At 41.0% G+C, this 26,458-nt stretch overlaps 1 protein-coding gene across 2 annotated transcripts; it reads left to right on the forward strand.

Annotated features, from left to right (window-relative positions):
• The first annotated feature begins 6,976 nt into the window (after positions 1 to 6,976).
• LOC140853414 (flavonol sulfotransferase-like) lies at positions 6,977 to 12,040 on the forward strand. Of its 2 annotated transcripts, XM_073248046.1 has the most exons (3): positions 6,977 to 7,317; positions 7,348 to 7,745; positions 11,351 to 12,040. In XM_073248046.1, exons 1-3 carry the CDS (start codon positions 7,107 to 7,109, stop codon positions 11,825 to 11,827), a joined length of 1,086 nt encoding a protein of 361 aa, XP_073104147.1. In that variant the 5' UTR covers positions 6,977 to 7,106; the 3' UTR covers positions 11,828 to 12,040. The 2 variants fall into 2 exon arrangements, with proteins under 2 accessions (XP_073104147.1, XP_073104146.1); XM_073248045.1 differs by having other exon boundaries at positions 6,979 to 7,745.
• The last annotated feature ends 14,418 nt before the right edge of the window (positions 12,041 to 26,458 follow it).

Consider the following 26,458-nt stretch of genomic DNA (forward strand, 5'->3'; position numbering starts at 1 on the left):
ATCTGATGATTTTGATCGAGTTTAGGGAAGAGTCTGATTTTAAGTGAGGTTTTGATTTGGAGATTTGTTAAATTTAATTTTGAATTAAAATTAATGTAAAAATATAATTTTGGATAATAGGCACGGAAGAATCTCCTAGAAGTTAGTCGATCTATTCATTCAATGCTTCGTGAAAGGTAAGTAATGAATCATCTTCTCGAGATATTCCATATTTATTTTGAAAATAAATAATTATTCTCTGAAATTATGCATGATTTATGAAATTATGTTTTGAAAGAAAAGTACTTTTGAAAGATTATGGTACATTGATTTATGCACATGTTTTAGTGAAAGATTATGATATATATTATGGTACAAAGTGTTTTGATACAGATCGGATTTATGCTCTCAGCCTAACTATGTTTCAGTGGGCCCCGCCAATGGAGATTATACGTTGGTACTCAGTGGACCCTGCCAGTGGGGGTTGTGCGCTGGTGTTTGTGGACCCTGCCAGTGGGGGTTGTGCGCTGGTATTTGTAGACCCTGCCAGTGGGGGTTGTGCGCTGGTATTCTGTGGATCCCACCAATGGGGGTTAAACGTTGGTCATAGTCAAGGCTGTTAAGTTACGAGTGGTTTTGAATCAAATCGGATTTATGATTATATTATATGTGAATATTTGAAAATATTTGATTTGTATTAAATCAGCATAAAATATACTCTTATGTTTATTTGCAGCATTATTCTTGAAAATTATATAATATCTGAATTATCTAGTTGAGATATTTGTTACTTACTGGGCTGTCTAGCTCATTACCTTTCTTTCTATTTTTCAGATTCAGATAATTAATATCGAGCGTGGGACGAAATATTGGGACAGAGCTTTTAGAAGCGAGATTAGCATTGTCAACTTCATTGAACTTAGATCTATTGTTTTATTTTTAGTGGAAAAAATTTTATTGGATGTAAGATATTTGATTTAATTACTTGAATTACAGTTGAATAATAATTATTTGAATTTATTCCACTGTGATGCATTGATATCGTGATGAGATGCCTTGCGTGCTTATGGAGAGAGTTCTTCATAAGTATGCGGCGGTTGCCATGATCCTCGATTCACAATCTCGGATCGGGGGCGTGACAATTAATATGGTATCAGAACATAAGTGGATAAATTATGACACATAGAATTTGACATAGTATGAGTGTAGGTGGGTAAACATTAGGAATATTGGGACGTTAGAATATGAGCATCATAATAAACCCATCCTAACAAATAGATAAATGAATCTAATAAGGTTTTACTACTACAAGGTTACCATGCCTCCCCGTAGAATGACAAGAACTACTCAAGGAATTGCAAGAGAGACATCACAACCACGGGATGGTAGCACTCCCCATCTGACCAGTGGCACCCCTCAGGAGGAGAGAGTCGTAGATCCTAATGGGAGTGCTTCGAGAGTACGTCAAGAATCAGATATGGCTCAGTTAATGCAGACCCTAATCAGGATGGTACAAGCGCAACAACAAATACAGCAGCAAATGTTTGAACAACAGCAGATACAACGAGATACACAACAACATCAGCATCCACCACCACAACATGGAAAGCAACCAGTACAACGGAACAACATTTCAGAATTTAAAAAGCTTGCCCCTCCAGCTTTCAAGGGGACTACTGAACCTTTGGAAGCTGATAACTGGATAATGGAGATGGAGAAGGCTTTCGCTGTCCAAGAGTGTCTTGATGAAGAAAAGATTCGATATGCAGCTTATTTACTACAAGGAGAAGCATACAACTGGTGTCAGCGACTATAGCGCAAGCATGAACAAGATGGCGAAATACTTACCTGGGAAAGATTTCGAATTGCATTCTATGATCAGTATTTTCCTCGGAGTATAAGGATCCAGAAAGAGCAAGAGTTTATTTATTTGAAGCAAAAGGGTATGAGTGTGACTGAATATGAAGCAAAATTTACAGAGTTAGCAAAATTTGCTCCGAGATTAGTGGATGGTGAGCAAGAACGTGTTCACAAGTTTGAGATGGGACTGAGAACTGAGATTCGAAAATAAGTGGTTCCATATATATTGACAACTTATGCAGATGTGGTAAACAAAGCACTGATAATTGAAAGGAAAGTCAATGAAGAACGCATGGAGAGGGAAAGAAGGCAAAGAAAGAGAGCAAAATCAAATGATACACAAGGGCAGAATAATAAAAATATCAAAAGATCAGATAAGGGAGCAGTAGATAATAAGACTCAACAAATTGATGGTGAGCCGTGCTCCAGATGTGGCAAAAATCATGCAGACAAGGATTGCTATTGGAATACAGGTGCTTGCTTCAAATGTGGTCAGAAGGATCATAAAATTGCTAGCTGCCCGCTAAATACTGAAAATCAAGTTGGCCAAAGAACTTATGAAGGACGACATAGGGGTGGTGGACAGATTTCTAAAATCCAGGGAAGAGTCTATGCGCTTACTCAACAGAATTCACAGGCTTCCAATACAATGGTGACAGGTATAAAAAATTTCGAGGACGAAATTTCTTTTTAGGGGTGAAGAATGTTATAGCCCAAAAAAAAAATCCAGCCCAAACAAAGCCCAGCCCAGCAGACCTAGCCCAAAAAAAAAAAAAAAAACAGGAGAATCAAAAATCGGGAAGAAGACTCCCGATAGGAGTCTTCTTCTCCGGCGAGATCGGGCAAAATCAGGACTCCTAGGAACCCTCGGAGTCCTAGGGTTCCCTATAAGAAGACCCCCTCCCCCATGAGACCGAACATCGGCCTCCTCCCTCTCTCTTTCTCTCCGATTTTTTCGAATTAGAGCCGCGGACACCGCTTTGTCTTCACCGTGACTGCTCTCCGACGAAGTCACCGGAGGTCAAGGTAAGCCTTCCTCCTTTTCCTCCCTTCTTTCCTCTTCCTCCCATGCCTTGTGCGTGGCTGCCGGCGACGAGTGTCGTCGATTTTCGGTCGGAAAAAAGACTCTATTTTTGGACCTCTTTTTCCTTGAATTTTCCGACGCCGGCGATCGTAATCGACCGCCGGCCACGCTCCTTCGTGATCGGGGGAGTGGCCCCCGTCTGCCGCCGGCCTCCGCCGCAGTGGCCGTGGCCTGAATGGCCCGGCAAAAGGAGGGGACACCGTCCCCTGTTCCAGCGTGGGAAGAGCCAAGAAGAAGAAGAAGAAGAAAAAAAAAAGAAAAGAAAAGAAAAAAGAAAAGAAAAGAAGAAAAAAAAGAAAAGAAAAGAAAAAAGAAAAGAAAAGAAGAAAAAGAAGAAAAGAAAAGAAGAAAAAGAAGAAAAGAAAAGAGAAGAAAAAGAAGAAAAGAAAAGAAAAGAAAAAGAAGAAAAAGAAAAAAAAAGAGAAAAAGAAAAAAAAGAAAAGAAAATAATAATAATAATAATAATAAAAAATATATATATATATATTTATATATATATATATATGAACAAACAAATAAATAAATAAATAAATAAATAAATAAAATAAAAGAAAATGATGAGAGAGAGAGTTTCTCTCTCTTCTTTCAGTCTGAACCCTGACTTCTCTCTCTGGAATTGGACTTTCTCTCTCTACTTTCTCTCTCTAGAATTTCTCTCTCTAAGATATTTCTCTCTCTCTAAAGTTATTTCCTCTAGGATTAGCGTAGTGGAAGGCTTCATCTGATGATTTTGATCGAGTTTAGGGAAGAGTCTGATTTTAAGTGAGGTTTTGATTTTGGGATTTGTTAAATTTAATTTTGAATTAAAATTAATGTAAAAATATAATTTTGGATAATAGGTACGGAAGAATCTCCTAGAAGTTAGTCGATCTGTTCATTCAGTGCTTCATGAAAGATAAGTAATGAATCATCTTCTCGAAATATTCCATATTTATTCTGAAAATAAATAATTATTCTCTGAAATTATGTATGATTTATGAAATTATGTTTTGAAAGAAAAGTACTTTTGAAAGATTATGGTACATTGATTTATGCACATGTTTTAGTGAAAGATTATTATATATATTATGGTACAAAGTGTTTTGATACAGATCGGATTTATGCTCTCAGCCTAACTATGTTTCAGTGGGCCCCGCCAATGGGGATTATACATTGGTACTCAGTGGACCCTGCCAGTGGGGGTTGTGTGCTGGTGTTTGTGGACCCTGCCAGTGGGAGTTGTGCGCTGGTATTTGTGGACCCTGCCAGTGGGGGTTGTGCGCTGGTATTCTGTGGATCCCGCCAATGGGGGTTAAACGTTGGTCATAGTCAAGGCTGTTGAGTTACGAGTGGTTTTGAATCAAATCGGATTTATGATTATATTATATGTGAATATTTGAAAATATTTGATTTGTATTAAATCAGCATGAAATATACTCTTAGTTTATTTGCAGCATTATTCTTAAAAATTATATAATATCTGAATTATCTAGTTGAGATATTTGTTACTTACTGGGCTGTCTAGCTCATTACCTTTCTTTCTATTTTTCAGATTCAGATAATTAATATCGAGCGTGGGACGAAATATTGGGACAGAGCTTTTAGAAGCGAGATTAGCATTGTCAACTTCATTGAACTTAGATCTATTGTTTTATTTTTAGTGGAAAAAATTTTATTGGATGTAAGATATTTGATTTAATTACTTGAATTACAGTTGAATAATAATTATTTAAATTTATTCTGCTGTGATGTATTGATATCGTGATGAGATGCCTTGCGTGCTTATGGAGAGTGTTCTTCATAAGTATGCGGCGGTTGTCATGACCCTCGATTCACAATCTCGGGTCGGGAGCGTGACAATTAGGGTATCAACCAAGGCTTTACTTGATCTGATAAACTATTGTTCTATAGAGAAAAGGTACTAAGAGGCTAATTTGTTATCAAGAACAGATCTCCTAATATCTCTCTCTATGAAACTCTTAATAATCATGAGAGACAATATATTAGAGTGCTCCTACATTTTACATAATTTCTTAAGATAAGGAGACTAGTGGAGGTAAGTGGATCAGACTGAGGCTTATGAAGGGTCAAATCTAAGTCAAGGCATCCTAAAATAATGAAAAACTGCTCGTACCAATCAGGATAATTCGATCCAGCCAATGTGTGAATGTTAGATAGATACGACGAGAGTGAAGAAGAAGTCACAACTGTAGGTAAGAATATGCTCATAATTACAATCATGATATAGATTCTATAACATAATTTTGCTAATAATACTTATTATATAACTATAAAATATTTTTGGACAAGAATCATAGCATATAATAAGTATCGCAACTAATTTAATCATAATTTTAAACATAATAAACAATACCAAAACATGCATCACATAAATCATAACCAACAATAATATGAAATATATAAGCAAGAACAATAATTATGGTATATACATGTAATTTATATTTAAACTATAACCTATCATAGTAGTTGCATTTTCAATGATTAACTAATATGATTACAAAATCTGAGGTTAATCTCACCTTTGAGTGTAGAACTCTCCGTCTTTATGCAATTCAAGTTAGTCAACTTTTTACTATTGATTTTGTATCAAATTACAGTCATTTTTGGATCAACTATAACAGACAAATTTTTATATAATTTTAAAACTATAATGAGAGAAAAAATCATTAGCTTTTAATGACTCAGCTATCCAAAATTCATAGAGTGCTTCAGGCCCTTTGGGGCTATGCAAAAACACACTTGAATATTGTAATAGTGAATGAAATTATCAAATAAATAATATATAAATTATTTAAATATTCTATCATATATGGGAATAGAATCAAAATATTTTTCAAATCATTGTGAGTTCAACAGTTCAAAAATCATTTAAATCAGATGTAAAATGGAAAAGATACATCGATTTTACTAAAAACTTTAAAATTAGAGGACTTAACCGTAAATAATAGAAAGAAAAGAAATTTTTTTGTAAAACTGCAGACACCTTTCTGTAATTAAATATGTTATAGGGGGTTATATGCAAAATGATTTAAATCAAAATTGGGTTAATGGGTTCGGATCTAATCCGAAACCTAAATGGATCAGAAACCCAAAACTTGATATGTCTTGATAGGTTTGGATTTAATGGAATGGGTTTGGATCAGGATCCGTTAAGTCCGAACCCAATACCCATCACCTTCTTCCCTAAAAATCCCGATTAAGAGGTCTCAAACCCCAAAACCCTCCTTTTTTTTTTTTTAATATTTTCAAGAAATTAATAAACCTTAATTTAATTTCCTAAGCTTTTGATTAATTTCAAAAAATATAAAACTTTGATTTTTAATTTTTCAAAAATAAATCAAAATTTGTTGGAAAAATTTTTACATGAATACGAAATATGAAACCAGAGCTCTGATACCATATATTAGATAATTTAATTTCCATATGCCTGGATCGTACTCTAATATTCATACAAAAATTAAAATCATAAATAAATTATACCTTGCGCCATCGTTTTGCCAATATGATATATGATCATATAGCCCGTAGAGCATCTAATCTTCCTTCGTGGGCGGCATGATCTTCTCTCTTCTCATCCTTCTCCTTTATGTAGATGATTGATGGGAATCGTTCATTCTCTTGAAAGTTGTAGAAAAGAGACCAAACCACCTCTATTTATATCTGCACTTGTCTTATCCTATTAAAAATTTATTCCTAATTAGAGTTAAAATTTCAGTCTAAATCTTATCAGAAATAAATTTTTTTAATTAATTAAATTTACTGTAATTGATTTAGAATATATGGCTAATCCAAAAAGTCAAATATGAGTAAGCGATAATTAGATCCTGTTAGGGTCAAATCTAACTGTGTATGCTATAGTTTGAACTTATCAACTTTATGAAAAATACAAGCCGATGATAGCTGTATGAAAGATACAAGCCGAACCCGTGTGCAAGACATCGGGTGCTGATCTTCTGTGGTGCGGAATTTGCACCACAGAATGCCGGCCTGCGATGGCAGATGGGATCAACGTGCAAACATTTGGATCCGAAGATTCTGATGAAAACAACCACGTCCAAGTTTTTAACATATCCTTTTTCATCTCCTCTTCCTCTTGTCTAGCGAGAATCACCGTCTGACCTTTGTATAACGGAGTATAAATAGATGACCAGGCTCTCACCAAGGAGACGTGTGATTTCCAAACATGTCGTCTTTATTACCTGGTTTTCCTCATGATCTATCGTCATATCATCCCCTTTTCTCCAGTTCCAGCAACCCCCATCCAATTCCATTCAAATATGTGGAAGCATTGCTGCATAAAGCCAACCATTCGACAACTCCAGCAGCTGCACCCGTCCAGGATTACGATGAGCTCATCTCATCCCTCCCAGTGGAGCAAACCTCCATCCCCATCCGTAAGTACCAAAACTTCTGGTTCCCTGAAGGCCACCTCCCAGGCATCATGGCCATCCGCCAACACTTCAAGCCTCGCCCCGACGACCTCTTCCTCATATCCTTCCCCAAGTCCGGCACCACTTGGCTTAAAGCCCTGGCCTTCACCACCATGACCCGAACCCATTACCCCTTGGATCGCCACCCTCTCCTCAGCCTCAACCCCCACGACGTGGTGCCCTTCATCGACGACCTCTTCGCCGCCGGCCAGGCTTCCAAGCTGGAAGCTCTGCCCTCCCCGAGAATCCTCGCCACCCACATGCTTTACTCCTTGCTGCCGGACTCCATCACCAGCTCCGGCTGCCGGATTATATACATCTGCCGGGATCCCAAGGACGCCGTCGTCTCGCTTTGGCACTTCTCCGCGAAGGCCACAGCTGCGAAAAGGAAGGTGTTGGGTGGATGTCTGGCCAGGACACCACCTCCCAAGATCCTTTCAGTACCACGCGATGCAGCAGGAAGAAAGAAGAAACAAAACAAAAGGAAAAACAATCAAAATACGTGGATCAGCCACAAAAGGGCTCGCCTCCACGGGGCATGCAAACTTCACTATGAAAAGAAAATTTTACAAGAGGAGACCTCACCCTCAACCCTTGTACACCCAATTCTCTCTCACATGAAGTTTCCCTCACAAAAGCTCTCTCTCTCTTGGAGACCCCCCTGAACCCCTGAAGAGCCTGGCGACCGCTGTCCAGGAGCCTCCTGCTCCTTCTCTCACAGCGCCTCACGCCTCTCTCTCTCCTCTCGGTTCGTACGGCGGCGAGAAACCAAAACCGCCCTCTCTCCTGTTCCTCTCAGGCCTTTTAAAGGCTTAAACAAGACTTAAAACATGTTAGAGAAGGATTAGGACTCCTTAATCAAGCCAAATCACGTCCCAGACCGTCCGATCAAGACCGGGAGCCACCTGGGCCGTCCGATCGCGCTCCGGTCCACGAAATAGGGCCGTGGACCGCGAGAACCACGTGGGAAACGCCCACGCGGTCCACAGGCCGGGCCGTAGACCACCCGGTTCACGGTGGACCGGGGCAAGGGCCAGCAGGCCGCTGGGTCGCGCGTCCCGCGCGGGCCTGGGCCTGGGTCGCGCGTCCCGCGCGGGCCTGGGCCTGGGACGCGCGTCCCGCGCAGGCCTGGGTCGCGCGTCCCGCGCGGGCCTGGGTCCCGCATCCCACGCGGGCCTGGGACGCGCGTCCCGCGCGCCGCCGCCTGCAGCCGCGCCGCTGCCGCCCGCCGCCGGTCGCCGGCGATCCTCCGCCGCCTCGATTTTCGTGCCGACTTCGAAAGCTCGTATCTCCTCCATCCGAGCTCCGATTCAGGTGATCTTGGTCTCGTTGGACTCCGTTTTTCGCCGCGAACCTCGCTGTGGGCTCAATGTGGGCTGAATCTCGAGGCGTCAAATCCTAACAATCTCCACCTCGACTCGATATTCGGCCTCCTCCAAACTCCGAGAGCTTCTGGATCTCCTCGCCCCCATGCCCTGGGGCAATCGCCTGCTGATCATGGATGGGCAAACATGGGAGTCGAGCCAGGCTGCTCGATCCCATCTCCGTCGTATGCTGTGCTCCTCCTGACCTGAGACCTGCTCGGGGCATCATCCTGCGGCAATAGGAATCTTACCTTGCGACGTCGCCTCTCGTCCTCCCGAGTCTCTTGTCTCGTGCCCGATCCACCTCCTGGAGCTCCACCTCGCTCTGGGCTCCACCTGGCTCCCGATGCTCCACCTCGCACTGGGCTCCCTGCCAGGTAATAATGTCCTCTGCTCCCCTTCTTCCCCTCCAGCACAATCCTATCACCGCGTAGCACCCTCAGGATTCCTCCACCAGCTACCGTCCTGTAGCCTCTCGAATCCAGTCTGCTAAGTGAGATAAGATTCTGCCTGAAATCGGGTATGTATCGGACCTCCCCCAATCTCCTCACTGCACCGTCATGTGTCCTCCAGCTGACCGTCCCAATGCCTCTGATCGCACAGCTCGATCCATTCGGCAGATATACAGTGCTCTCACTGTTCTCCAGGGAGTCAAACTGCTCCTCTCTGCAACACACATGATAGGGGCATGCAGAATCTAATATCCACTGCTGGGAAGAAGTAGATACCTCGTCAGATATCTCCAGGACATCTCCATCTGAATCGCTGCCGGCCGTCGCTACAGCAGCCACCGTCCGATTTTTCAGTTGAGGGCAATCTCTGGCTAGATGCCCCAACTCTTCACACCGGTAACACTTGATTTTGCTCAAGTCCCTCCTGGACTTAGACCGCCCTCGATGCGATCTTCTGTCGCTCCGTCTACCGCCTCCTGCACCTCCAGAAGTCACCAAAGCTGAGCTATCGACACCTGAGCTCGAAGCTGAGTTCTCCCTCCTGAGAACCTCGTTCTGGAGTATCGCCGCGGTGACCTCGTCCATCTTGATAGTGCTCTTCCCCACTAGAAGAGCAGTCACCAAGGACTCGTACGAAGAAGGAAGCGACGCCAGCAAAACCAGCGCCCTGGTCTTCTCCTCAACGTTCTCGCCAACGCTGAGAAGGTCGGTGAGGATCTTCTGAAAGTGGCTCAAATGCTCCTGCACGCTCTGTCCCTCAGTCATCCGCAGTTGGTAAAACTGCCTCCAGAGGAAAAGAGTGTTGGTGAGAGACTTCGCCATGTACAACTCCTCGAGCTTCGACCACAGCACCGTCGGGGAAGTCTCGCTCAGCACATGGATCACCACCTCATCCGCCAGGTACATACGGATGGTACTCACCGCCTGCATCTGTAGCCGTTTCCAATCCCGCACCTCCATGGTGGTCGGTTTCTCATCGCACAAGAGAGCTTCGATCAACCCCTGTTGGATGAGCACGTCCTTCACCCTTGCCTGCCACAAGGAGAAATTGCTCTTACCATCAAACTTGTTGATCTCCATCCTGATTGTTCCTGTTTTCTCCATCTTCAGTCTTGCTCACCACCACTGCAATCTGCGTCCTTGTACCGCCTTGCTCTGATACCACTTGTTGGGTGGATGTCTGGCCAGGACACCACCTCCCAAGATCCTTTCAGTACCACGCGATGCAGCAGGAAGAAAGAAGAAACAAAACAAAAGGAAAAACAATCAAAATACGTGGATCAGCCACAAAAGGGCTCGCCTCCACGGGGCATGCAAACTTCACTATGAAAAGAAAATTTTACAAGAGGAGACCTCACCCTCAACCCTTGTACACCCAATTCTCTCTCACATGAAGTTTCCCTCACAAAAGCTCTCTCTCTCTTGGAGACCCCCCTGAACCCCTGAAGAGCCTGGCGACCGCTGTCCAGGAGCCTCCTGCTCCTTCTCTCACAGCGCCTCACGCCTCTCTCTCTCCTCTCGGTTCGTACGGCGGCGAGAAACCAAAACCGCCCTCTCTCCTGTTCCTCTCAGGCCTTTTAAAGGCTTAAACAAGACTTAAAACATGTTAGAGAAGGATTAGGACTCCTTAATCAAGCCAAATCACGTCCCAGACCGTCCGATCAAGACCGGGAGCCACCTGGGCCGTCCGATCGCGCTCCGGTCCACGAAATAGGGCCGTGGACCGCGAGAACCGCGTGGGAAACGCCCACGCGGTCCACAGGCCGGGCCGTAGACCACCCGGTCCACGGTGGACCGGGGCAAGGGCCAGCAGGCCGCTGGGTCGCGCGTCCCGCGCGGGCCTGGGCCTGGGTCGCGCGTCCCGCGCGGGCCTGGGCCTGGGACGCGCGTCCCGCGCAGGCCTGGGTCGCGCGTCCCGCGCGGGCCTGGGTCCCGCGTCCCACGCGGGCCTGGGACGCGCGTCCCGCGCGCCGCCGCCTGCAGCCGCGCCGCTGCCGCCCGCCGCCGGTCGCCGGCGATCCTCCGCCGCCTCGATTTTCGTGCCGACTTCGAAAGCTCGTATCTCCTCCATCCGAGCTCCGATTCAGGTGATCTTGGTCTCGTTGGACTCCGTTTTTCGCCGCGAACCTCGCTGTGGGCTCAATGTGGGCTGAATCTCGAGGCGTCAAATCCTAACAGAAGGAGTGCTTTCCCTTCGACAAATTCTTCGAGATGGCCTGCGAGGGAAACTTCTCTTATTCCCCGATATGGGACCATTCTCTGGAGTACTGGAAGGAGAGCTTGAGGAGGCCCGAGAAGGTACTGTTCCTGAAGTACGAGGAGATGCTGGAGGAGCCTAAGGCAAACGTGAAGAGGCTGGCGGAGTTCCTCGGGTGGCCGTTCTCCGAGGAGGAGGAGAAGGGAGGCGTGGTGGAGGAGATCATAACGCTCTGCAGCTTTGAGAAGCTCAAGTGCTTGGATGTGAACAAGAAGGGGTGTCAAGAAGTAGCGGTTTTCCAGGTAGCCAACGATTCCTTCTTCAGGAAAGGAGAAGTAGGGGATTGGAGGAACCATGCGAGCCCGGAGATGGCTCAGAAACTGGATGGGATCGTCCGGGAAAAGCTGGAGGGCTCCGGTCTGACCATTCCTGGAGTGGAAGAAGCTACTGCAGAAGATTAATCAATTCCTCAGCTCGTAGAATTTTAGATTTTAATTCGATGTGTCTCAGAAGACTGTGGTTGTTGTGCTTGTTGTTGCTGCTTGTGAATTGGAGTTTGTGTCTTCAACTGAGAAGCTACGAACCATGGTCATTCCACAGCTCGTGGAATGATTGTTGCCGTGCCGTGTTGGGAAGGCTGTAATAAAATAGTTATCTTGCATCATTACGTTTAATTGCCGTTCTTTATCATAAAAAATAAAAGATAAAAGTTTTGCTGTTCTTCCCAATAGTGACTATTGCCAAAGTGGAGTAATGTGCTTGGTATTGACTGTGCCGACACGCATATCTTTCACTTAAAATACTGTCCAGAAATTGGAAATGATTTAGGTCGCCATGCATTGAGATTTAAGACCACGAACAGTCGGAGACACAAGGACACGTATTAAAATATTAAAACTTTTTTTCTATTTTTATCCTGACAACTGGCAACTTGGACGTGCCACCAGACGCGATAGACCTTTTAAATTGTCTTCTTTATGGTATCAGAGTTTCTCCAGGCTACTGCCACACGTATCTATTCTTCAACCATATTTCCACCCTTTTTCCCAGTTCCAAACGGCACCAACATTGTCTCCAGTTACAAACGTATGTTGTTTACAAACAACAGAATCCGTCCTCATAATATCCACCGATTACATAATTATTAATTATGTAGATAGAACCATTCTTGGGCTACCAGAAGTTAACACTGCAGAATTATGTTTGGCTCATTCTGATCTTTAGAAATTTCAGATATCATTATGTGCAGTTCCAATTTCTTGGTGTGATAATGTCCAGGCCACTTATACTAACATTATGTGTTGGGGCAATCGGACCTGCTCCTCTCGATTCACAATTGGCAATCCGAATATATGTTGGTATCTTATGGAGAATCGTAAAAACCGGACCGCTGAACGAGTTCTAGTTCAACTATAATATTTACAAAGCTCATCGTCCGGCTTTCTATCTTTGCCAAAGACACGAGCATCCAACTATCAGTCGGTACACCGATAGACAGTCAGTAATTTTCAGTCGACTTCTCTGACGGATCCAAGTCAACTATGACGACTCGATTGACTTTATAACCGATGGCCAATTGGTATATCAAAATCACCAATTGATGGTCACTAGATATATTACAAGCACCGACATACAGTCGGTACGCCTACATCACCGATATAGAGTCGGTATATCAGAAACCGCCAGCGCAAAGAGCGCGTAATGGCTATTTACCATGATTATTAGTGGACATTAATTATCCACTCTACGATCATATAATGTCGGGATAAGCAGGACCCCACGTGCCAAACCGTTACAGACAGTTACACCTAAATTACCTAAATAAAGGGAAGGTAAGGAAACAGCGAGGGTAAGACACTTCTGGATTAGATTCTGTCAGATTCTATTTTAAAATATCTACTGTTCATTACTCTCTACTGACTTAGACATCAGAGGATCTCCACCGAACACAACCCCGATTAGTGTGGATTTATTTTGCAGGTTGCTCGTCGCCGAACTCAAGTGCATTAGGAGATTGGCTGCAACTGATTGGCGCATCAGATAGAAGAAAAATGAATCCAATCATGGCAAAGACAAGTGCCCAAAACAATTCCATCAGCTCCGACAGGCAATCTTTTCATCGAAAAGATCTCTCACCTCCACCTACAGTGGCAGAGCCCAGTTCTTCATGTCCGGTTGTTACGACGGACGCACAATAACTCACTGCTTTAATGCAATAGATGAAAATACTGACGGAGGCAGTACACAGCCTCCAGCAATAGCAAACATATAAGCAATAGCAGCAACCGGTGGCGGAAGAGTCGGTGGCATGTACAATGCCATCCAGACATAGTCGTCGCATCCCTCGACGATCTTCTTCTCCATCTCCATAATGACGACTGGCTCAACATTCTCATCATATCGAGCGACCATCTTTCCAGCACTCCCATCATGCTACCCACCGACAGCGACGGTCTTCTTCTCCTTCTCACTGCCACCATATCAAAAAGGGGAAGAGATCGCATTCACCTTATTCTCCTTCCTCAAATTCTTCAAGAGATTCTATCTTGATATTCTCTCAGCAGTGATGACTCGATGATTATAAGTGCAAATTCAAAAAAATCGGTCACCGACTCAACTAGCATTAGTTGGATGGTCGAGGCTCCTCTCCAACGACTATGGCATCCACATGTCTCTATATTTCTTTTGATGCATCATGGACTAGTCGGTCCCCACTCAATTCAAAATGCTACAAATGGAGCCTTATGATGACTCCACCGACCCTGTCGACCACTTGGAGAGCTACAAATCTCTTAGGATGATTCAGAAGGCAACCGATGCCCTTCTATGTCGTGACTTCTCGGTTACAATTCGAAAAGCTGCTCGAGCCTGATATCTTACTACTATTAAAGAAAAAAACTGCAGCAGAATTATCACAACAAATTCTCAGCAGCTTGAAAATAAAATTCATAACTCCGAGTCATGAAATAAATTTTCTTAACAATAAAGCATGTGAGAAAATCTCGTAACAACTTATATATTCAGCCTCTATAGTAGAGCAGGCAATAATGTGCTGTTTTATGCTCGTTTATGAGATTGCTCCACCAGCCAACAGGAAGATGTAATTTGATGTAGACTTTCTATTATCGAGGCAACCAGTATAATCTACATATGAATAACTGATCACCTCAAATTGATCAGTCATCCTATAAGTGAGCATATAGTCTTTAGATTCCTAATGATAGTGCATCACCTTCTTAGCAGCTTTTCAGTAGTCCATACCTAGATCACTCTGATATCTACCAAGCCTTCCCAAAGCAAAACTGATATCAAGATGAGTACATACTTAAACATACATCAAACTATCCACTGCAGATGCATAGGATATATTCTTCATCTGATTTCTCTCAATCTCTTTTCTGGGATACTGAAATTTATTAAATTTATCACCCTTAACAATCGATACTTCATTTGTTGAGCAGCTTGACATTTCAAACTTTTTAAGGATCTTAGTAATATAATTTCTCTGAGATAAACTAAGTAACCTTTTATTCCTATCACGATGGATTTCTATACCAAGAACATAAGAAACATCTTTCATTTTTTTTATGTCAAAATGTTCAGAAAGAAAACTTTTAGCTTCATGAAAAAAATTTAAATCACTGCTGGCTAGTAAGATATCATCCACATATAGAATTAAAAATATAAACTTATTCCCACTCACCTTCAAGAATATACATTGATCAGTAATATTTTTTTTAAATTCGAAAAAAATAATGATATGATTAAACTTGAAGTATCATTGCCTGAAAGCTTGCTTAAGACTACATATGAATTTTTTTAATTTACATACCAGCCTTTTATTTTTTTGCATAAAAAATCTTTAAGGCTATTCCATGCACATATCTTCCTTTAAATCTCCATTCAAAAATATAGTCTTGACATCCATTTGATGTAGTTCTAAATCAAAATAAGCTACTAATTTCATAATGATTCTGAATAAATTCTTTCCAGAAATAGGAGAAAAAGTTTCAAATCAATACCTTCCTTTTGAGTGAATTCTTTTACTACAAGTCTAGTCTTATATCTTTTGATATTACCCTTAGAATCCTATTTGATCTTAAAAATATATTCACAACCTACAGGCTTAAATCTTTCAGATAATTTAACAAGTTTCTAGATTTAATTTTTAATTATGAATTCTATCTCATCTTTCATAATATCTAACCAAAGTTCAGAATCATCTTAACTATCTATGGCATTCTTAAATGAAACTGGATCATCCTTCATCCTGACATCATAATCACATTCTTGTAAGTAAACAACATAATCATCTGAAATAGCCGATCTTCTAATTCTAGAAGATCTTCGAAATATTTCAGATTCAGTATCATTATGATGATTATTTTCAAGCGGATCAGATTCATTGACAGTTTGTTCAGAAAGTGATGTATCAATCATCTGTTGATGTTCGATAATTTTATGTTGAATAAGTTTATATGAAACATCTCTAGGTGTTACTGTAATAGGAAGAGATTTTCTTATTTTCTGTAATACCGCATTATACGGTTCACCACTCCCACTATTTTCACCATCCTCAATGAACCTAGTAGTTTCATTTCAAATGATTACACAATCAAATGATTACAAAGTTATTGGTAACCGTTAAAGATGAAATCACTATCGAGGTCGATTTATATTTTAATTATGAATATGGTTCTTAATATCCAAAAATATTCATATTTATATTTATATTTACTAAAAATAATTATAATATAAATATAATAATATTTAATTAATACATATGGAAAAAGGAACCAATGACATCATGAGTAGTTTGGCCAATACAGAGAAACTAAACTGAAATATACTATAATTATATTTATTATAATTAAATATAAAAAATTTTTATTTTAGAAAAACTAAACTAAAATATTTTATGAAAAAATTTCAATACAGAGTTACTCATTTTTATAAATTAAAAATTCATCTTTGAATGTATGTTCAGAGATGGTAATTAAATTGCATTGAGCCATAGATTCCTATTCAAGAGTCGATCTTGATCGAGATCAATTCTTGTATGTCCTGTATTCGAATTTTTTAGAAAAATAATAATCTTATTGTTGTTAATAGTTGATATTTTGTTTCATTATATAATACTCAGTAGTTATCTGTCTACTGTTCTCTGGGTATATGGTGGATAGGGTGCGTAGGCACCATATTCACGTCGTATACTTGAAGAATCATGAAAAGATGCTGTCAAAATTTCTACAATAATGAAATAAAATATTAACTAATAATAATAATAATATTATTATTATTATTATTATTTTAAAAGGGATAGGACTACACCTGCTAGTAACGATTTGAAATGGATAGGATCATACATTTTTGTTTCATTAAATTGATGGAAGGAGATTTTTTATGTTACTGTTTAGTCTGTATTCTTTAATGCATACTGTTTTGTACAAACGTATGTTGTTTACAAACAACAGAATCCATCCTCATGATATCCACCGATTACGTTAATTATTAATTATGTAGATGGAACCATTCTTGGGCTACCAGAAGTTAACACTGCAGAATTATGTTTGGCTCAATCTGATCTTTGGAAATTTCAGATATCATTATGTGCAGTTCCAATTTCTTGGTGTGATGATGTCCAGACCACTTATACTAACCCTATTGTTGGGGCAATCGGATCTGCTCCTCTCAATTCACAATTGGCAATCTGAATATGTGTCGGTATCCTATGGAGAATCATAAAAGCCGGACCGCTGAACGAGTTTTAGTTCAACTATAATATTTACAAAGCTCATCATCCAACTTTCTATCTTTGCCAAGGACACGAGCATCCGACTATCAGTCGGTACATCGACAGACAGTCAGTAATTTTCAATCGACTTTCCTGATGGATCTAAGTCAACTATAATGACTCGATTGATTTTATAATCAATGGCCAATCGATATATCAAAGTCACAAATCGATGGTCACTAGATATATTGCAAGTACCGACATACAGTCGATATGCCAACATCACCGACATAGAGTCAGTATATCAGAAACCGCCAGTGCAAAGAGCGCATAATGGCTACTTACCATGATTATTAGTGGGTATTAATTATCCACTCTATGATCATATAATGTCAGGATAAGCGGGACCCCATGTGCCAAACCGTTACAGACAGTTACACCCAAATTACCTAAATAAAAGGAAGGTAAGGAAACAGCGAGGGTAAGACACTTCTGGGTTAGATTCTGTCAGATTCTATTTTCAAATATCTACTGTTCATCACTCTCTACTCACTTAGACATCAGAGGGTCTCCACCGAACACAACTCCGATCAGTGTGGATTTATTTTGCAGGTTGCTCGTCGTCGAACTCAAGTGCATTAGGAGATTGGTCGCAACTGATTGGCGCATCAGATAGAAGAAAAATGAATCCAATCATGGCAAAGACAAGTGCCCAAAATAATTTCACCAGCTCAATCAGGCAATCTTTCCATCGAAAAGATCTCTCACGTCCACCTACAGTGGCAGAGCTCAGTTCTTCATATCCGGTTGTTACGACGGACGCACAATAACTTACTGCTTTAATGCAGTAGATGAAAATACTGACGGAGGCAGTACACAGCCTCCAGCAATAGGAAACATAGAAGCAATAGCAGCAATCGGTGGTGGAAGAGTCGGTGGCATGTACAGTGCCATCAAGACACAGTAGTCGCATCCCTCGACGATCTTCTTCTCCATCTTCAGAATGACGACTGGATCAACATTCTTATCATGTCGAGCCACCATCTTTCCGGCACTCCCACCATGCTGCCAGCCGACAGCGACAGTCTTCTTCTCCTTCTCACCGCCACAGCATCAAAAAGGGGAAGAGATCGTATTCACCTTATTCTCCTTCCTCAAATTTTTCAAGAGATTCTATCTTGATATTGCGGGAGAAATTCAGTGCAGGGGTAAAAAGGTAATTTTAATTTTTTTTTTAAATCATGATTTTACAGTAAAAATATATTAATTAATCTAATTAATTAACATAAATTTATCTTACACTAGGATCTAAATATGATATATAGCATGCATTCATTTAAATTTGAAATTCAAATTCGAACAGTAAATACTTTACTGTAATGTGTTCAAAACATAATACCTTTGTACGGATAGTAGATCGCCGTAATTTGATCACCGTCGGGAGAGTCTGATCATCACAACGCAGCCACATAGCGTGTCTGGCATCTGTAGATCGTCCACACAAAGCTTCCGATCTGATCGACTCCTCACGAGTTCTAGCTCGTTGTAGAGCCCTTTTGATGGCGGATGCTGATCGAACTCCTTCGATCGATATCTGTCGATTCTTCAGATGCTCCGAATCATCAACAGACATGCTTGAGAGGATGTTGAAGATCTCCCAGAGATTTTGTGAGCTCACGATACTCATAGCTCATTTTCTCACTTCCCGAACCCCAGGCTAAAACTCTAGGGAACTCACCAAAAACCTTGCACCCACTTTTCTTTCTTTTCTTTCTTTTTCTCTTGGAAGGATATGGACTTTCTTCTCACGCACAAGACTTCTCACACCCCAGAATTTTTCTTCAAAAATCTTCTTCTTGCACGCCCCACTCTTCTGCTCCTTTTATAACAACGTCAAACGTCTTATCCAAAAGAAAGGATAAAGATGAGTAATCGCACATTTGAATTCAAATCAAATTTTGAATTCAAATGGACACCAACTCATCTCTTATCCACTAAAGGTGTGAGGCGTGGCTTAAATTGTTCATGGAGTGATTTCATGAGAAATTTTTTCTCATGTAACAAATGGGGCGTAAAAAAAGGGATAAGGCGCAAAGATTGATTGCCCATTCAAATTCAAACTTTATTTTGAATTTGAATGGCCAACCAATCATCCTTATCCATTCAAATGGCACATTAAAGTGGGGCATGGAGAGGGCTTGGCGTGAGAAAAAAATTCATGAGAAGTTCCTTCTCATGAATTCAAATGGGTGCAATGAAAGTGAGGTGGTGCATGGAGATTGGGTCAATGTGGTTTAATTATTTAAACCAACCTAATTGAACCAAATAAGTTAGATCCAATTAGACTAATTTAAATCCAACTTAATTAGGTTTAATTATGCTTAATAAAATTCTAATCAAATCAGGAATTGACTAAGTCCAACCCCTGATCAAATCAGGAACCAAACCATCTTGACGATTAGGTCAACTCTTAACCTAATCGGGTCAAACCCAACTGAATCCAATTCAATTGGACTTGATCCAAAAATAATTATGCAATTAAATTGAGTTAATTAGCAATCAAATCACTAATTAAACCTCTCATAAATACTGAGTCCAATTCTGATGGGCAATCGGACATCAGAATTCATCGATATGTAACCCTGATCGAAAAATCTCAACCAGTGGGACTCTTGACCCCGGTACCCATAATGTGTGGAACTCATGATCAGAGAATCCTGATTCTCGATCACCGAGTTTCAAACATGTAGGATTCTACAACAACCATCAGATCAGATAGGAACCTCTAATGTGTGTGACCCCGCAGGTTCGAATCTAAGCCGGCAGCACAGGAACCAATTTCTGTACTAATCGAAGTGACCATCTAGCAATGGTACCCGACATCCGGATAGATCGAAGAGTCGCAATCGCAACACTCAGAACCTACATGAATATGGTTGCTGTATAATTCATCTTTTGACCCCTGTGTTTAGGACGACTCAGGGTTAAACTGTCAATCCTAATCAGATCATCCGAATCGTGCTCAACTCAAACAGTCCTGTGACTCCTCACAAGGACTACTCTGGCTAAGATTTTGCTAAATTGAAACATGACTGTATACAGCTCCTAAACTGGAGTGGTCAATCCCATCTTGACACACGCACCGACAAGTCAAGTACTTGACTACACCCAGCAGCCTTCCGTCACTAAATTAAAAATTCAGATAGTCCAGTGCCTAAGTGCAGTGAGTTGCTTGCAAGTCACCGTGGCGGTCTCAGATCAGAGGGATATTTATATCCATATTTCATCAGAGCAAATCTTGACAGCAGAAATAGCTCTGGAGTCGGTCACGTTCAGTGCAGATGTACCATTACATCTCACCTGTATGCCATACCAGTGTCTCCACACTCATTGGTTAAGAGGACAACCAATCTATATGGCACACAATGACCTATGCTTGATAAACGTTGTCGTCCTTGGTAACAACGTATCATTTGGTCGCGAATAGATTTAAGGACTAAACGATAAATCCTCCTTTGTCGAGTCTAAATAGTCTTAAGGACTTCACCACAACATAGGAGTTCATTAGAAGATGAAATATTTTGTGATAAAAAATACTAAAATAATTTTTATTAATTCATAATTCATGTACAAATATAAAAATGAGCACAATCATCAATAGGCTGATGATTGGCTTTGGGACACTATTCCCAACAATCTCCCACTTGGCCTAAAGCCAATCGGTGCAGTATCTAATACCCATCTTCGACTTGTAGTTGTCGAACTCCTTCACCGCAATGACTTTAGTGAATGGGTCAGCCAGGTTCTCCTTTCCATCGATCTTCTGAAGATCGACATTACCTCGATCCATAATTTTTCAGATGAGATGGTAGCGGCGCAGAATATGCTTCGTCCGCTGGTGTGCCTTTGGTTCCTTCACTTGAGCAATGGCTCCAGAGCTGTCACAGTAGAGCAGAACTGGACCAACAAGGGAGGGTGCTACTCCGAGCTCGATGATGAATTTTCTCAGCCACACCGCTTCTTTGGCAGCATCTGATGCAGCGATATACTCCGCCTCGCAAACTGAATCAGCCACTGTGTGCTGCTTGAAACTTTTCCAGCAGATAGCCCCACCATTAAGGGTAAAAATAAATCCCGACACACTTTTACTGTCATCGTGATCAGACTGAAAACTAGAGTCTGTAAATCCTATAAGTCTCAAGTCCGATTCACCATAAACAAGCCACTGGTCCTTAGTATTTCTTAAATACTTCAGGATGGTTTTAACAACCTTCCAGTGATTCTTCCCTGGATCAGATTGGTATCTACTCACTACCCCTAGTGAGTATGCCACATCTGATAATGTACATGTCATAGCGTACATGATAGATCCCACTGCCGAAGCATATGAAATCCTACCCATATGCTCTCTCTCTTGAGGTGTTGTCGGACAATTCCTCTTTGAGAGAGAAATTCCATGGCCTATTGGAAGATAGCCTTTCTTGAAATTCTCCATGCTGAACCTCTTCAGCATAGTATCAATGTACGTGGACTGAGATAAACCAAGCAACCTTTTAGATCTATTCTTATAGATCCTCATTCCTAGGATGTAGGAAGCTTCTCCCAAATCCTTCATGGAGAACTGTGACGACAGCCAAATCTTTATTCCCTGTAATACAGGGACATCATTTTCGAATAAGAGAATATCATCCACATACAATACAAAAAATACTACTACTGGACCATTAGCCCACTTATAAATGCATGGCTCTTCTCCGTTCTTAACGAAGCCATACGTCTTGATCGTTTTATCAAAATGTATGTTCCAACTCCGTGATGCCTGCTTAAGTCCATAAATGGACCTCTGTAGCCTGCATACCTTAGACTCATCTGTGGATGTGAATCCTTCAGGTTGTATCATATACACTTTTTCATCCAGCTCTCCGTTTAGGAAAGCTGTCTTCACATCCATCTGTCAGATTTCATAGTCCAGATGGACAGCTATCGCAAGCATAATCCGAATAAATTTGAGCATTGCCACAAGAGAAAACGTCTCGTCATAGTCTATACCATAACGTTGACGATATCCCTTGGCAACCAGACGGACTTTATTGGTTTCCACCTTTCCGTCTGCGCCTCTCTTCCTCTTGAAGACCCACTTAAACCCTATGGATTTTACTCCTTTGGGTGGGTCAACCAATATCCACACATCGTTGACCTTCATGGACTCCATTTTAGATTTCATGGGCTCCAGCCATTTCTCAGAGTCGGGTCTCTGCATTGCATCCATGTAGGTGGTCGGATCCTCATCATTTTCATCAAGTTCGATAGGATCGCCGTCCCGGACCAAAAAACCATAGTATCTATCCGGTTGACGTGGTACTCTACCAGATCGCCTTAAGGGTGCTTGAACAATGGGCTCCGGATCTGATCTAACCAAATTCGGTTCAGGTTCAGCAACTTGTGTCGATTTTTTCACCTGCCGAACTTCGTCAAGTTCGATCTTAGAGGCAACAGTCCCTTCACCAAGGAACTTCTTTTCGAAAAAGATTGCCTTAAAGTTGACAAATACTTTTTGCTCATCAGCTAGATAGAAGTAATACCCTTTGGTCTCTTTTGGGTACCCTATAAAATTACACTTATCAGACCTAAGTCCAAGCTTATCCGTAATTAAACGTTTAACATAAGTCGGACACCCCCAAACCCTAAGGTGCGAGAGTACTGGCTTACGTCCTATCCATATCTCATATGGCGTTTTGGTTATAGACTTACTCGGAACTCTATTTAGAAGGTAACAAGCCGATTCGAGTGTATATCCCCAGAGAGAGATCGGCAGACCAGCAAACCCCATCATTGATCGAACCATGTCCAACAAGGTCTGATTTCTCCTTTCAGATACACCATTATGTTGTGATATTTCAGGAAGAGTCCACTGAGAGAGAATTCCATTCTCTCCAAGATATGTCAGAAAATCATTGGAAAGGTATTCACCTCCTCGATCAGATCGAAGAGTTTTAATATACTTTTCAGTTTATTTTTCTACCTCATTTCGGAATAGTTTAAACATTTCAAACGACTCTGATTTATGCTTCATTAAATAGACATACCCATACCTCGGTAGGTCGTTTGTGAAGATTATGAAGTAGAAATATCCACCTCTTGCACTTGAGCTCATGGGTCCACATACATCAGAATGTACCAAACCCAAGAGTTCACTGGCTCGCTAATCTTTTTCAGTAAAAGATGATTTGGTCATTTTACCAAGAAGACAGGACTCACAGGTTGGAAGTGATTCACAATCACCTACTTCAAGAATTCCTTCTTGAGCCAACCTGTTTATCCTGTTCTTATTGATATGACCTAGCCTACAGTGCCAAAAGTAGACTTCTGACACATTATCTATTCTAGGGTATTTATCGGAGGTTTGAACCACATTAACAGGTTGTGATAGAAAGTAAATTCCATTATTAAGTTGTCCAACAAACATTGTAACACCATTCAAAATGATATTGCAAACGTTTTCTTTTATTAAAAATTGATAACTGTTCATGGTTAAAAGGCCTACAAAAATAATATTTAATAAAAAGCTTAGATAATAGTGACATTCACTCAGAATTATATTTCGAGAATTGATTATAAGGTTCATGATTCCTAATGCTAGAACTGAAACTTTGCTTCCATCTCCAACGTTCAGGAATCTATCGCCTTCATCAAATCTCCTACTGACCTGCAGACCCTGCATTGAATTGCAAATATGATAAGGGCTTCCAGTATCCAATACCCAGGCAGTAGTATCACAAATGGAAAAATTACAAGATGTTATCATATAAGTACCTTGCTTCTTCTTCGGCCTGTTCGGGTCCAGGGAGGCAATGTATAGAGGATAGTTCCTCTTCCAGTGCCCCTGCTTCTTGCAAAAGAAGCACTTCGCCTGGCTCTGGTCGGGCTTGCATTTCTTGGTCTGACCCTGCGCAGACGTTCCAGCATGCAGCTGCACCTTCTTATTCTTCTTCTTCTTATTCTTCTTCTTCCCTTTCTCAAAGGGTCGACGACCAGAAGAAGACCCTCCCACTGCATTCACCGACTTCTTATGGAGCTGGTGATCCTTTTCAAAGTTCTGCAGCAACCCCAACAAGCCGTGGTAGTTCACTGTAGGCTTTGTCATTCGAAAATGAGTAAGGAAGGGAAGGCAAGACTTGGGCAATGAATTAAGGATCGCATCCTTACCGAGCTGCTCGTGCAAGGGAAAGCCTAGTTTACTTAGGTGCTCAATCATTTCGATCATGTACAGTACATGATCAGTGACTGAGGCTCCATCCCTCATCCGAGCATTGAAAATGGCACAACTAGTTTTGTGCCTTTTAACATCGTCAGGCGTGCCAAAAGAGTCATTCAACATTTGAAGCATCTCCTGTGGCTGGGTGTTCTCGAACCTGTGACTGAACTCATCATTCATTGCCGCCAGCATTATGCACCGGACGTTGGTGCGGTCGTTGAGCCACTTTTGGTAAGTGTCTCGGACTGTCCCTCTAGCATTCAAGGCTGGCTCCTCAGGTGCCGGATCCGTTACTACATAAAGGATCCGCTCATACTCAAGGATGATTTTTAATTTTCGATACCAGCTATCGAAATTAGGTCCCATGAGCTTGTCATTATCTAATAATGACCGGAGGGACAGGGTAGTGGCCATAGCTGCATAAAGAAAAATCAGACCTCTATTAGTACATAAATTATAAATACTAAAGACTTGGATTTTAGTCTAAAGTTCCTCTCAGTATTTTTACGAACTGGCAGCCTCAATCTTCAATTCGAAGAATTACTTTAATTCTTTAGTGGGTACTAAAATCTACACAGACTACACACGAGCCCAACTTTGGTTGATCAACCCATGTGCATCTATGGGTAGGTTCATAACCATTTGTTTCTCTAAACAACTTCTAGTAATTGATTTTGCCCCAGAACCTAATCAGTAGGCTTTGGCCTCCACTGAAAAGATCTGGTTAGGTCCAACCATTAACATGATTTGATTTGGTGAATCGGACCAATAAATGATCAGGCCCGACTTTGGCCGGCCAACCTGACCACCATCAGAAAAATTCAAACCAAATTATCATATTATGAATGATAATTCTATTAGTCAATAAGCACCAGGCTTTGGGCCTCCAATGATTATTAAACTAATGGACTCATTATCACTCACTTAATGGGAGGCTATGACTTAGTTATCAATATAACTTAATCATTTTTAGGACCTAATAATTTTTGAGAATTTTATTAAAGGATAGATGAGAAGAAAATATCCAACCAATTTCAATCCTCCCACTGACTTCACCAAGTCAGATTAAAAAAGATTTAATTAAAGCTGGCATTAGGAGCACCTAAATCAGTCAAACTGATTTACCTAATGACATGGGTGAGCCATAATCACCAAGTGATCTAATCAAAATCTGATTCACCAGGTTGGTCAGGTAAGTGAGATCAGTGATGGGGATAAGCCATTAACTCGTCAGAGATCAAATCACTGCGAGTAGCTCCCGCTTAAAAATCACTGATCAAACTGTCAAACTTATCTTAGACACCAACCGGTTCATTAGTTTTAATTTGATCAACTTAGTAAATAGGGTTCCACCGCGTAGCCATAATTAAGTCCATCTTGGTCTAGTAAAGACATGGACCCATTCAACTACAACTATTGGAGTTGAGTCTAGAGTATCCTTGACCTAATCTAATTCAACTTTTGATTAGATTTGATCCAAATTACTCTAATTTAGTCCCATTTTTTTAAGCTAACCTTAGGTCTAACCCAATTATGGACCTAATCCATCTAACCCATTGACCCATAAGTTTATTGCAATTATCTTAGGTCTTAATTCACAATTCTAGACCTACTAGACAATACTTAATTCTTTTAATTAAGTATTTGGGCTGATGGGTCAGAGTCTGGTATTTCGAAAATAATTTTCAAATTTGAAAGATTTTATTTTCTGTTCACCAAATATGTTGACTCATTTCACAAATAGATCAGCACATTTCATAAATAGCAATCCTATTGCTAATTACATAACAGAAAATAACTCAATCAAAATAAATCATGAATATTCTTTAGATCTAATCTAACACATTCATGATAAATTTCACAATTGAACCTTTACAATTAATTTCTTTCGCTGCTTCATCTGCATGGGATATAATTGCAGCGGCACCCCTACCGCCATAGGAGACCCCATCGAATGGGAGGAGAGGGCCTTTAAACCCTACTTTTCTCCTATGACCGGACGGCCATGGCAACCAACCCAATTCGATTACTTGCTACTTGGATCAAGTATATCTAAATATACCAATTTAAAATTTAAATTTAAATTTTAAATTTTAAATTTTA

The sequence above is a fragment of the Elaeis guineensis genome, chromosome 13 (assembly GCF_000442705.2).
Source record: "Elaeis guineensis isolate ETL-2024a chromosome 13, EG11, whole genome shotgun sequence".
In the NCBI taxonomy this organism is placed as follows: domain Eukaryota; kingdom Viridiplantae; phylum Streptophyta; class Magnoliopsida; order Arecales; family Arecaceae; genus Elaeis; species Elaeis guineensis.